General features: G+C 61.8%; 1 protein-coding gene across 2 annotated transcripts; it reads left to right on the top strand.

Moving 5' to 3' along the window:
• The first annotated feature begins 629 nt into the window (after positions 1-629).
• Positions 630-9,415, top strand: DLL1 (delta like canonical Notch ligand 1). 2 transcript variants are annotated; one of them, XM_082730428.1, is made up of 11 exons: positions 630-1,638; positions 1,823-2,119; positions 2,758-2,818; positions 3,055-3,312; positions 5,172-5,232; positions 5,738-5,868; positions 5,961-6,130; positions 6,268-6,484; positions 7,540-8,271; positions 8,493-8,610; positions 8,738-9,415. In XM_082730428.1, exons 1-10 carry the CDS (start codon positions 1,585-1,587, stop codon positions 8,600-8,602), a joined length of 2,091 nt encoding a protein of 696 aa, XP_082586554.1. In that variant the 5' UTR covers positions 630-1,584; the 3' UTR covers positions 8,603-8,610; positions 8,738-9,415. The 2 variants fall into 2 exon arrangements, with proteins under 2 accessions (XP_082586554.1, XP_082586553.1); XM_082730427.1 differs by having other exon boundaries at positions 631-1,638; positions 7,540-8,329.
• The last annotated feature ends 3,215 nt before the right edge of the window (positions 9,416-12,630 follow it).

Here is a 12,630-nt window from a genome sequence, read left to right on the forward strand (position 1 = left end):
CGGACTCCGGGGTCCCCGGGGGCGCCGCGCGCGCCCCCAGCCCTGCCCTGCATGCGGGCTTTGCGCTCCCGGACGCAGAGCCGCCGTCCTCGGCCTGTGGCTGGTCGGTGTCGGACCTTCCCAAACTTCCCCAAACTGCCGCTGCGCTCGCCGCCCTCTGCCCTTTTCTCCTCGCGCCCGCCCCCTTCCTACCGAGCCCCCGGCCCCCGCCCCCCCCCGCCCGCCTCCCCCGCCAGGCTCCTCCGGAGGAAGGGGCTGCCCTGGAGAAGGAGCGGCCCCGGGGCCCCAGACCCCGGGACACGGCCCGCGCGGGGAGACGGAGGGCGGACGCCGCGGCGGCCCCGAGAGTTTCCCAGGCCGCGTCCGGCCGCTCCAGGCCGGCTGCACTCGGCGGGGCTGGAGGCGCCGCGCCGCCCCCGCGCGTCCCCGCGGGCCTCCGCGGGCCTGTGGCCGGCGGGAGAGCCAAGGGGCCGGAGCCGCGGCCCCCGCCTCGGGAGCGGAGAGGACTCTCGCGGCGAACATTTTGCAGGAATGTAAATGAGCGCGTTTTGTGTGGTGCGGAGGAAGGCGGGGGGCTGGGGGCGGGGGCAGAGGAGGGCCGGGGGCGGGGAGGTGTGGGGGCGGGGAGGAGGTTGCACATTTTACAGCTCACTGACCATTTGGCGATCCATTGAGAGGAGGGTTTGGAAAAGTGGCTCCTTTGTGACAGCTCTCGCCAGATTGGGGGGCTGCTTATTTGCATCTCATTAGCCATGCGGGCGGCCGGCGGGATATAAGGGCAGCCGGCGCCGGCGAGCGCAGACCTCGGCGCGCACCCGCGGAGAGCGGCCGGCCCGGGCGCGCAGAGGACGCGTCGCCGTGGCGCAGCGCCTCCGCCCGCCACCCGCCGCCCCGCGCTCGGACCCCGCGCTGTTGACGTGGATGGCACCGGCTGGGTTCTTCGGGAAGACGCGTGTCTCCGCGGGGGCGCAGGGGACACGAGTTCAGGGCGCTCCGGGAACGGCCGCCGCCGCCGCCGAGTGACACGGGCCCGAGCCGCGGGGCGCGCCGCGCACCCCCGCCGCCGCCGCCGGGCGTCCCTGCGCGCGCTCCGCTGGGGCCCCGGGATTATCGCCTCGCGCGTGGGATTTCCCGACCGCGGCTTTCCCATCGGACTCGGAGCAAGCCTCGGCGCTCTCTGGGAATTAAGCCGAATCTCCGGACGCCCTCTCTCTCCCTCTTTTTTTCCCTTCCTTCAAAGAAGCTTGAGACAAAACCAGGAAGCGGAGGACCCTCGCCCACTCGCGCGTCCGAGGGACGAGGAGGAAAACCGAAAGTTGCGGCCGCACGAGCCGCCTCCCCGAGCTCCTTCTCGTGCATCCCGAGCCGCCGTCGCCCCCGAAGGGCGGATCCGCGGAACCGCGGCCTGGGAAGGGACCGAGCTCCCGAAGAAAGAAGTCCGGGTCACCCCAGCCTGGGGCCGAGCGGCGGCGCTTTCCTGCCCGCGCCGCTCCGGGCACGGCCACCCCCGCGCACTCCCTGCGGCTTCGGGACGGGAACGGGGGGCGGGGGGCGCGGCCGGCCGAGCGAGTCCGGCGCGGCACCATGGGCCGCCGGTGCGCCCTCGCCCTCGCCGTGCTGTCAGCCCTGCTGTGCCAGGTGAGTCGTGAGCTCGGGGTCCGCGCGGCCCGGCGGCAGGTGGGTCGTCCGCGGGGAAGCGGGGGGGACCCCGGCGGGGACCCGGGGCGCAGGCCGCGCGCGGACGGAGCGGCGGAGCGCGGGGCCGGCGCCGCCCGCGGTCAGCCCGCTCCGCGCGTCCTCACGCCCGCGCCCGTCCCCGCAGGTCTGCAGCTCCGGGGTGTTCGAGCTGAAGCTGCAGGAGTTCGTCAACAAGAAGGGGCTGCTGGGAAACCGCAACTGCTGCCGCGGGGGCGCGGGGCCGCCGCCGTGCGCCTGCAGGACCTTCTTCCGCGTGTGCCTCAAGCACTACCAGGCCAGCGTGTCCCCCGAGCCGCCCTGCACCTACGGCAGCGCGGTCACGCCGGTGCTGGGCGTCGACTCCTTCAGCCTGCCCGACGGCGCCGGCGCCGACCCCGCCTTCAGCAACCCCATCCGCTTCCCCTTCGGCTTCACCTGGCCGGTGAGCCGCGGCCCGGGGCGAGAGGGGGCGCGGGAGGGGCGTGCGGGGCGGCGGCGGCGGGGGCCGGCCCGGAGCCTCGTCCGCGCGCCCGGAGTGCCCGCCAGGCGGCCGGGGAGTGACAGCCGGGGTGCGGGGGGCGCGGGGCCGGGGCCGGGGCCGGGGCCGGGGTCTGGCCCGGGTGCGGAGCCCCAGTCCGTGAGCGCCTTCCCGCGGGCGAGCGCTCGGTGTCTTGAGCCGAGACCGGTTGGGAGTCGAGCTACCCTGGTAGCCTGACAGCCCTTGGCCCTCTCTGTGCAGCCCCCCACCCCCGACGGATGACAGCCCCCTCCAGCCTTGTGCTCCTGCGGGGCTTTTTTCTTTCCTTTCTTTCTTTTTTTTTTTTAAACGTGATATCCTGTACTGACAGGCTGAAACAACACGTCAGGAAACCACTCTTTAAAAAGTTCTCCCATTTCCTTAAGGAAAGTGAAAACAGACAAGAGCTGTGCAGCACCCCCACCCCCACCCCCATCCCCACCCCCACCCCCATGGATCTGCTCGGGAGACCCTTAGCGGCTGGGTTGTCTCCAGTGCCTGGGTTTGGGCTTTGTTTTCTAACATTTCTGCTTTAGCTCAGGTCTCCTCCCCCTTTCCTCCAGGGCACCTTTTCCCTGATCATTGAAGCTCTCCACACAGATTCTCCTGATGACCTCACAACAGGTAAAGACAAGCCCCAGACCCCAAAACTGAGTGAACTGCTTCCCCAGCTGGTGTGTATTTGATTCCATGTCCCCGCCAGAAACAAGCTCCTGTAGACCCTCATTCTGCAAGTTCCTGCCTGCGGTTCAGGACGGAGGACCTCTGGCCCCTTCTCCTTCATGACAGTCCCAGCTCCCCCGGGGCCCCAAGCCCCTGGGCTCTCAGTCAGAACCAATGGCGTCATCCTCTTCCTACAGAAAACCCAGAAAGACTCATCAGCCGCCTGGCCACACAGAGGCACCTGACGGTGGGCGAGGAGTGGTCTCAGGACCTGCACAGCAGCGGCCGAACAGACCTCAAGTACTCCTACCGCTTCGTGTGTGACGAACATTACTACGGGGAGGGCTGCTCTGTCTTCTGTCGACCCCGAGATGATGCTTTTGGCCACTTCACCTGTGGGGAGAGAGGGGAAAAAGTCTGCAACCCTGGCTGGAAAGGCCAGTATTGCACCGAACGTGAGTTCTGCTTCCCTCCCTTGGTCCACCTCCAGGCCGGCTCCCAGGGAGCAGGGGAATGTTCTGTGAGCAGGGGGGTCCCAGGATTTCAGCACTAGAGGAAAGCTCTGTGGGGACACGGAGGCCAGAGAGCTGGAGAAATTTGTGAAGACCTCACAGCTAGCCAGTGGCAGGGCTGGGGTCAGCCCAGACATTTTCACTTCCGCTATGGGAAGCTGCCTTTCTTAATCAGGGAGGATTTTGGAGATGGGGCCAGGGGTCAGGAAGTAAGCCCAAGGGAGAGGGAGGGGAGGAAGGAAGGGAGGACCAGAGAGGAGAGCTTGTGCGTGTAGGCGGGCTTCCCCCGGTCCTGTAGGCGGGCTTCCCCCGTTCTCGCTGTCACAGCGCTTGCTTCTCTCCAGAGTGGGTGTGCAGGGCCTCTTCGCAGAGTGAGCGCCTTTGCAGACGTTCCGTGTGACCCCCACACACGTCGCTCGTGACGTTTTCACTCGTGGGGTCTGTGGACAAGAGAGAATGTGTGTGGAGGCCTGGGTCTGCGGGCGCTGGGTGGGGAGGAGCCCACCTGCCAGTGCTGGGCCCTGCGCCCACCGGCTTGTGTGCTGCTGGCACAGCCCCCTGCCTGGCAAAGAAATACCTTCACAGACATGAGTGGGCCGCGCCTGCCCCGCTGCCCGGCGTTCTCCAGGCAGTCAGGGGCTGCCCCGGTGCAGGAAGCCAGGCCTTGGAGGGCAGGAGGCTCGTGCAGGCCCCGGGCCCAGTTCAGCTTGGAGGTCTCTCTCCAGCCTTTGGAGGCGTCATATACCCCGGTGTCAGCCTCCTCTCCCGTCAGGGGTGCAGGAGGCTCTGGAGGTCCCCAGAAAGCCATGGGGCTTTTCCTTGTCCTCCCGTAGCCGGTGACCCTCCAGCCCTCCTTGGTAGGCCCAGAACCCCTTGCCTGGGAGGTGCGGTTCCCGGTTTTGATCACTGCCTGGGTAGGTCTTCACAGCCTCCGAGGCCTAGTTTTGACTGCCCTGGGCTGGAGCCGGCAGTGTTGTCTTCCACGCTCACAGGGCAGCTTGTGGACACGTTTTGTAAGCTGGGGAAGGCGGCCTGCTCAGCCTCAGCGCCCACCCCGCGGGGACCTCCCTTGCTCCCTCCCTCTTCTTCAGGGCCGGGTAGCCGAAACTTAAACTTTTTTCTTCTTATTCAAACACTGGAGTCTCTCCCCGCCCCCAGCTAGCGCGTGCCATCGATTAGATCTCTCTGGGGATAGGCGGCAGGAACTCACACCGGTTCCCATTGGTGGGAAGGGCGTGCACGGGCACGCGCGTTCGTATGTGTGTGTCTGTGTGTGTCTGTGCGCGCGCGCGCGCACTTGCGTGTGTGTGTGTGTGTGTGTGTGTGTGCACGCGGGGGGGGGGCGAGGGGCGGGGGAAGCAGTATTGTTGCGCGGGCAGCTGCTGGGGAGCAGAGACAATAGAGCAGCTGTCCTGCCCTGGTGCTCTGCACACCAGCTGTCCACCCTTATCTACACACACACTTTCTGGGTATTACGAGGTGGAGCTTTGTGCAGAGAATTGGGAAGTGGGGGAGGAGGAGGGGGAAGGACTTCTGACCCTCTCAGAAGAAAAGGGGATGGGGTGGGGGTGGGGGCTTCCGTGCCCTTTTGTCCTGGAGCCACTGCGTTAAGAAGAATGCTGGCCCTGGGGCTGAGCGAGTTACTGGGCAGGACCTGCAGCCCCCCACAGATGGGAGGAGCTCAGCTGGGGTCGCCAGTGGAGCGGGACAAGTTTGGTGTCCCCCGTGTGGAGTGGCAGCCCCCGTGATGCTGGGGGGCACTTGGGGTGGGGCTTGACCCTGTGTGTTCTCTTTGCCTGTAGCGATCTGCTTGCCGGGATGTGATGAGCAGCATGGATTTTGTGACAGGCCGGGGGAGTGCAAGTAAGTCTGCAAAAGTGCTTTATCCCTTTCCTGGTTACCCTTTACACTTAGTGTATTTGTAAAGTAGCACTAGGTGTTCATTTGAAAAACTCTGGTAGGATCAGCTGACTGTTATACTGGTGTTTCTCCTTAGTAAGTGTGTAGAACGTGTAGAGTCGTGGTTATCAGTCCCCTAAGTGCCTCAGTGGGTATGGGAACTTACAGATTCCTTGGCAAGGAATTGACATAGAAAATGGGTCTACGTCAGGGAATCTCAAACATTTTGGCATGTTAGGACCACCTGGGGAGTCTGTAAAAACACGGTGCCAGTGGCCCTCATGCCCCGAAGTCAGACCCTTGGAGGCTTTGGTATGTTGGAAAGCTCCCAGGGAGACACCAGTGTTCTGCCTTGTTTGTGAGCCGGTGGGGTTGGTGCTGCTGCAAGCCCGTGTCTCGCAACTCGGTGGTGTGTGTCCGGAAGCCCGGGGATGCCCGTGCCCGCCTGACTGTGCTGCTCTCGTCCTAGGTGCAGAGTGGGCTGGCAGGGCCGGTACTGTGACCAGTGCATTCGGTACCCGGGCTGTCTCCACGGCACCTGCCAGCAGCCATGGCAGTGTAACTGCCAAGAGGGCTGGGGCGGCCTCTTCTGCAACCAGGGTGAGCCCCCTCCCCACACAGCAGCCCCGGGCTTCCCGGCCTTACTGAGGACTCCAAGTGTAGCCCCCACCTCCCGTCTTTTCCCCTCGCAGACCTGAACTACTGCACGCACCACAAGCCCTGCAGGAACGGGGCCACGTGCACCAACACGGGCCAGGGGAGCTACACCTGCTCTTGTCGGCCGGGTTACTCGGGAGCCGACTGTGAGGTTGAGGTCGACGAGTGCAGCCCCAGCCCTTGCAGGAACGGAGGCAGCTGCACGGTGAGTCCGGCTGTGGGCAGGACGGACTTGGCCTGGGTTAGCTCCGCACGGCGTGGGTCTTTCGGAGCTGGGTTAGCTCCACACGGCGTGGGTCTTTCGGAGCTGGGTGTGAGCTCTGTCTCTTCTCCACGACGCAGGATCTCGAGAACAGCTACACTTGCACCTGCCCGCCTGGCTTCTACGGCCGAATCTGCGAGCTAAGTGCCATGGCGTGTGCCGACGGCCCCTGCTTCAACGGGGGACGGTGCTCGGACAACCCTGAGGGAGGCTACACCTGTCGCTGCCCTGGGGGCTTCTCCGGCTTTAACTGTGAGAAGAAGGTGGATTCCTGCAGCTCTTCACCCTGCTCTAATGGTAGGAGGGCAGCCCTGTCCGCTTGGAGACTTTGGCGAGTGCTCAACACTGATAAGAACGCATTAGAAAGCACATGCATTTCATTTCAACCCAAGCACGGCATTTTGCTACCCCGGTTTATGGAGCCTTTCAACTAAACAGTCAGAAACTCTTCACAGAGATTGTACCCGTGAGTCTGGAAATGCTCAGGGAGCAAGGAGGGTGGGCAGGAGTGTGGACTCTCACGTGCCGTGGGGAGAGCCCGAGGCGAGAGGTGAGAAGGCTGCCCAAGGCCACGCGGCACCTCAGGGGCCCGGGTCCGGGCTGTGACGCAGTGCCCTGCGCTCCGATGGCCACCCAGCCTCTCTGTCTCTGGAGGGAAGCCCGGCTCGGCTCTGTCACCCAAACGTCGCCGTCTGGTGTGTCTGTGTGTGCGGAAGTGTGGTCTGCTGGCGCCCTCCCCCCCACTGCTGCTGCGCGAGTGGGTAGAGGAGCGAAGCAGGGCCCCCGACAGGCCGGGCCACGGTAACTGATGGAGAAGAATCACGGTTCCCTTGCCTTCCACCTGCTGTCCGGAAGGCCTGGCCATCCTGTGGGGCCAAGCTTTGCCTCCTGTCGGTTTCTATCCGAGGAAGCTCCAGAAATACTGGAGGCTTTACCGTGAGAGGCAGACTAGCTGGAGGGTTAGCGATCTGGCTCGGGCCGGACAGAGGTCTCTCCCCTCCTTCCTTTCTTCCTTTTCCGTTCTGTTTCCGACCGCGCTCTTCTCACTAACTGCGGAGCCAAGGGCAAGCACACGGCCTCACTCAGGCTCCATTTACTCATCTGCCACCTGGGCCCCTTGTGGGCTGTTGTGAAGGTGAGTGTGTGTTGTGCACGGCGTCTGCCGAAACACGACCGCTCCAGACACATGAGCTGTCCGACTCTCAGTATACCGAGCTAGACCAGACTGCTGCCCTGGGGCTTGTGTCCCAAGTAGCCAGCAGCTGGTTTGGGCTGCGGGCTGGCTGTGTGTGCGTGGGGGTGTAGCGTGGGGGTGTAGCGCAGGGGTGGACACCGTGTGTCCTGTGTTCCAGGTGCACAGTGCGTGGACCTCGGGGACGCCTACCTGTGCCGCTGCCAGCCCGGCTTCTCCGGGAGGCACTGCGAAGACAACATGGACGATTGTGCCTCCTCCCCGTGTGCCAATGGGGGCAGCTGCCACGATGGCCCGAATGAGTACTCGTGCACCTGTCCGCCCGGTTACACAGGCAGGAACTGCAGTGTCCCCGTCAGCAGGTGTGAGCACGCACCCTGCCACAACGGGGCCACCTGCCACGAGCGGGACCGGCGCTACCTGTGCGAGTGTGCCCGGGGCTACGGGGGCCCCAACTGCCAGTTCCTGCTGCCGGAGCCTGCGCCCGGCCCTGTGCTGGTGGATCTCACCGAGAAGTACGTGGAGGGCCAGGCTGGGCCCTTCCCCTGGGTGGCCGTGGGCGCCGGCGTGGTGCTGGTGCTGGTGCTGCTGCTGGGCTGTGCCGCCGTGGTGGTCTGCGTGCGGCTGCGGCTGCACAAGGCCCGGCCCGCTGCGGAGACAGAGACCATGAACAACCTGGCCAGCCGCCAGCGGGAGAAGGACGTTGCCGTCAGCGTCATCGGGGCCACGCAGATCAAAAACACCAACAAGAAGGTCGACTTCCACGGGGACCACGGGGCTGAGAAGAACGGCCTCAAGGCCCGCTACGCCGCTGTGGGTTATAACCTGGTGCGGGACCTCAAGGGGGACGCCGCTACCGCCGCCGCCAGGGACCCTCACAGCACGCGGGACGGCAAGTGCCAGCCTCAGGGCCCTGCAGCGGAGGAAAAGAGCAGCCCGACACTCAGGGGGTGCGTGTGGTGGGCCGGGCGGGGACGCGCGGGAGGGCCGGGCTGCGAGGGGGCCCCACACTCGGGCGCTGCGGGCGGGCGGGTCCGCCAGCTTCCCTTTGCCCAGCGCTGGTCGTTTCCGGAACAATTTCCACTGCTCATTGCGATGCTCTTCCCCCTTCAGCGGAGACGCGTCTGAAAGACAGAGGCCGGACTCCGTGTACCCCGCTGCGAGAGACACAAAGTACCAGTCGGTGTACGTCATCTCGGAGGAGAAAGACGAGTGTGTCGTAGCGACTGAGGTCAGTGTGCGGTGCGAGGCACAGCGGCGCCCCGGGCTGGCCTCAGGACGGAAGCGGGTGGAGAGGTCAGAGGATAGTGACCTCTCTCTGGAACTAACCTCCCATTCTGTCTTGTGGGCCCCTCTAGGTGTAAAATGGAAGTGATATGGCAAAATTCCCGATTCTCTTAAAAATAAATAAAATTCCAAGGATATATGCCCCAGTGGATGCTGCTTGAAAGAGGAAAGGGAGACCCACGGACTGCTGCTGATAGCCGATCCGGACGGAGCCGGTTCTCTCCCGGAGGTCGGCCGGCACGCCGCCCGGGCTGCCGCTCCGCAGCGTCCGAGGGGGCCTGTTGCACTGCCTTTTCGGGTGTTTCCATTGCACTATGGACGGTTGCTTTTAAAAGATATATATTTAAGTGAACGGACTGACTTGCTGCGTAGGAAGCGTGAGCTGCCTGAGGCGTGTGTCTCGGATCCTTGCGAGCCGGTCTGTTCTTGAGTTAGAAACGCGAACACTGCCTTCATCATCCTTTTTGATACTGAAAGGTGTTTTTTCTAGGTGGAAAAAATGTGTGTTATTTTTTGGACTTGTAAAAATATTTTTCATGATATCTGTAAAGCTTGAGTATTTTGTGATGTTCATTTTTTATAATTTAAATTTTTGGTAAATATGTACAAAGGCACTTCGGTTCTATATATTTTTTGTATATAAATGTATTTATGGGATATTGTGCAGATGTTATTGGAGGTTTTTACTGTTTTGTTAATGAAGAAAATCCTTTTTAAGATATTTTTCCAAAATAAATATTATGAATGACGTCGAGAGGTGTGTTTCCTCAGCGCTCCTGCATCAGACCGGCGCTCACTCCCCAGCCCCAGAAATGGCTTCCGACTTTCTCTTTGAAACATCTCAAAGATGGAAAGCAGTTTTGCTCACTCCTCTGCCCAGCTCTCAGAACCATCCACGGTCACCATCAGGGAAGCCCCAGGAGAGGCCCAGTGTGGCCCCTGAACTCCCTGGGAGTGTCACGGCACACGCATTTGATGGGTACCAAGAACCCTCAGAGCTGGTCACTTACTTTCGGAGCCTTCTTTCTCCACGGGACTGGAACAGAGCCTCATTTGGGATCAAATACCCACGAGAATTTTGTGTACTGCCATGGAAAAGGCTCTTTGTCTCAGAATAATACTTCTTCGTCCATTGGTTTATGTGTTACACCCAGTCAATTCGAAAGAGTTAGTTGCCTTCTAACCCAGCAGCTGTGGGGGGACAGCGAGCAGTAAGATACTGAGTACCCGAGGCCCGCCCCGGGGTGATCCCTCCTCCGGGGGCTGTTCCGGGAGCCGGTGGTGTTCCTGCCTCTCATGGCTGAGGGAGCTGAGGGCTGTGGACCTGCGGGCCCTGCTCAGGCTTGTGTGCGGCAGGGCCTATGTTTGTCGCTGGGAAGTCTGGCTTCAGACCGCAGTTCATTCACTCATTATTCGTGGTCACAAACTCCGCTTCTTATTGTGAGCCGGTCTCCGAGACTTAATGAACCCCCTCACTGGTGTGGTTTGGTGGTTCCAAAGGGTCAGGGCCCACTCTCAGCTCCCTAAGATGACAAGTCCGTGTTGGGACAGGTGGCTTATTTCCGGGGTCAGAGGGGAGCGGGCAGAGCAACAGAACTTCCTGGCCTAAGGAAAGGGAGTACATGGCGGCCCACCGTTGCCTCCGTCCAGCGATGGCGATAAGCCTCCCACCCCTGGAGCTTACGCGACAGTTGGAAATGTGGCGTCTTGTGGGAGGGAGGCAGGTGCACACGGTAACCCCCCACACGTCACGCTCACGTGCACAGGTGAGGGGGGCCCACGAAACGGCACACACGGAGCCTCGGGACACCCCCACAGGGGCTTCCGGATCCGACCCCATCTACCCTGAACCCTCGGGCCCCCGGGGCCTGCTATTTTGGAAGAACCACCGACGGACAAGGGCTCCAGCAGAGGGATTTCTCCGTGGAAGGAAGTCAGTGGGGCGGCCAGAGGGTGAGCGGGGCAGAGTCAGGCCTCTGACCCTTCCCCACCCTCGGCCTCCCCCCACGCCCAACCAGAGCACTGTGCGGGGCTAGCTAGTCCGAGTCTGGAATCACAGAGGGACCCCCCAACATTGCTCTCGGCAGTCAGGATCTGAGCACCTGCCGGCCTGGAGTCATGCTCAGTGCTCCTTCTACTCTCAGAAGTGGACTGGCCCTGCCCAGCTCTGTCAAGTTACCCCGAAAACAGGGTGACAGGTAGATGCACCCCAGTCTGGAGTTTCCGGAGGGTTTCCTAGAGGTTGGCATGTGGAGGAAGAGTTGGCTAGACCGTGGGGTGTCCAGTCGATGGGAAATCACATCCAGGGTCCCAGCCTCAGGGAGGGTGGGGGGCTGGGAGCCAGCGGCCAGTGTGCCTGGAGCCCAAGTGATAGAGGGAAGAGAGGCAGTTGGAGTCCGGGTCTATGCAAAGGTCTGACAAACCAAGTGAAGAATCTTGAACTTGATGCCAGAAGCAGTCGGATGCTTTGCAGGGTTTGACCAGAGTTGACACGCTTGATTTTGTGCTTTGGAAAGCCCCTGGTGGCCTGTGGACAGGCAGACGCATGTGGTGCGTGTCTACCTCGACCAGGCTCGGGGAGCACCAGGCCGACAGGCAGAGCCTGGGCCCAAACCCAAGACTCGGGCACCAAGGCCTTGAGCAAACCAATTTGCTGTTTTTTTTCTGGCCGTGCAGATGTGGACACCACCCAGAAACCCTCTGCGCCGTGGACATGCTGTCTTGGAGACACAGCCTGGTAGTGGCATCTACACATCTTACCACGAGGGTGTCTGTTCACTGCACCACACATCTCAGTGCGTGTGCTCACGCCTCGAACATGTGGAGCCAGGGATGGCCCAACGGACTGCTGTGCGCCTGGCATCCCGCTGCAACCGCGGCCCTTCCTGCTCCATGCATGCCGCCGGGGCTGCCCGCAGGCCATGCTCCTTCTTGTCTCTTTCTTTCTTTTTTTAAAGATTTTATTTATTTGGGGCGCCTGGGTGGCTCAGTGGGTTAAGCCGCTGCCTTCGGCTCAGGTCATGATCTCAGGGTCCTGGGATCAAGTCCCGCATCGGGCTCTCTGCTCAGCAGGGAGCCTGCTTCCTCCTCTCTCTCTCTGCCTGCCTCTCTGCCTACTTGTAACCTCTCTCTGTCAAATAAATAAATAAAAATCTTAAAAAAAAAAAGATTTTATTTATTTATTTGACAGAGAGATCACAAGATTAGGCAGAGGCAGGCAGAGAGAGAGGAGGAAGCAGGCTTCCCGCTGAGCAGAGAGCCCGATGCGGGGCTCGATCCCAGGACTCTGAGATCATGACCTGAGCCGAAGGCAGAGGCTCAACCCACTCAGCCACCCAGGCGCCCCATTTCTCGGCTTTTTCTGAGGCAAATTCCAAGTTCCAGAGGTAACAGTGTCTCATCTGTAAATATTTCAGGATTTGTCTCTAAAAGTTAAGAGCTCTTTTCGTTTAAGTCAACAGCAATAACCTCTCACATCTAAAAAAACTCGATGAATTTACTTAAATATCACTAAGATGCTGGGTCGGAGTGTGCGTTCCTCCAGCTGCCTCGTGAATGTCTGTAACTGTCTCGGAGTCCCCCAACTCCCAGGTCTCCCCAGCTTCCCTCCCCGCCTGCTTTCTCCCTGTGCCCAGTGGTGCCCTCACCGTGTCCTTCTATTCTGCGATTCCCATGAGCTGGTAACCAGATCAAAGGGTCTGGTCAGATTGTGTTGGACTTTCTTTGCACAAATAGCTCATCGGTGGCGGTGCTGGCCTACCTGCCCGACCGGCCGGGGTCAGCAGGGCGGAGCGACCCTGGGCTTCGGAGCGGAGGCCTCCCCAGCCCCCGGCCGGATTTCACACAGGCGACCCTGTCTACGTCTTGGCAACCACGCATTGCTTTGAGACTCACGACGCACACACGGGAAATGCAGCCGTTGCTGTTCTGCCCTGAAGGGAACCGGGGCTCCCCGGAAAGAGGG

This window comes from Mustela nivalis (assembly GCF_964662115.1).
Source record: "Mustela nivalis genome assembly, chromosome: 5".
Classification (NCBI taxonomy): domain Eukaryota; kingdom Metazoa; phylum Chordata; class Mammalia; order Carnivora; family Mustelidae; genus Mustela; species Mustela nivalis.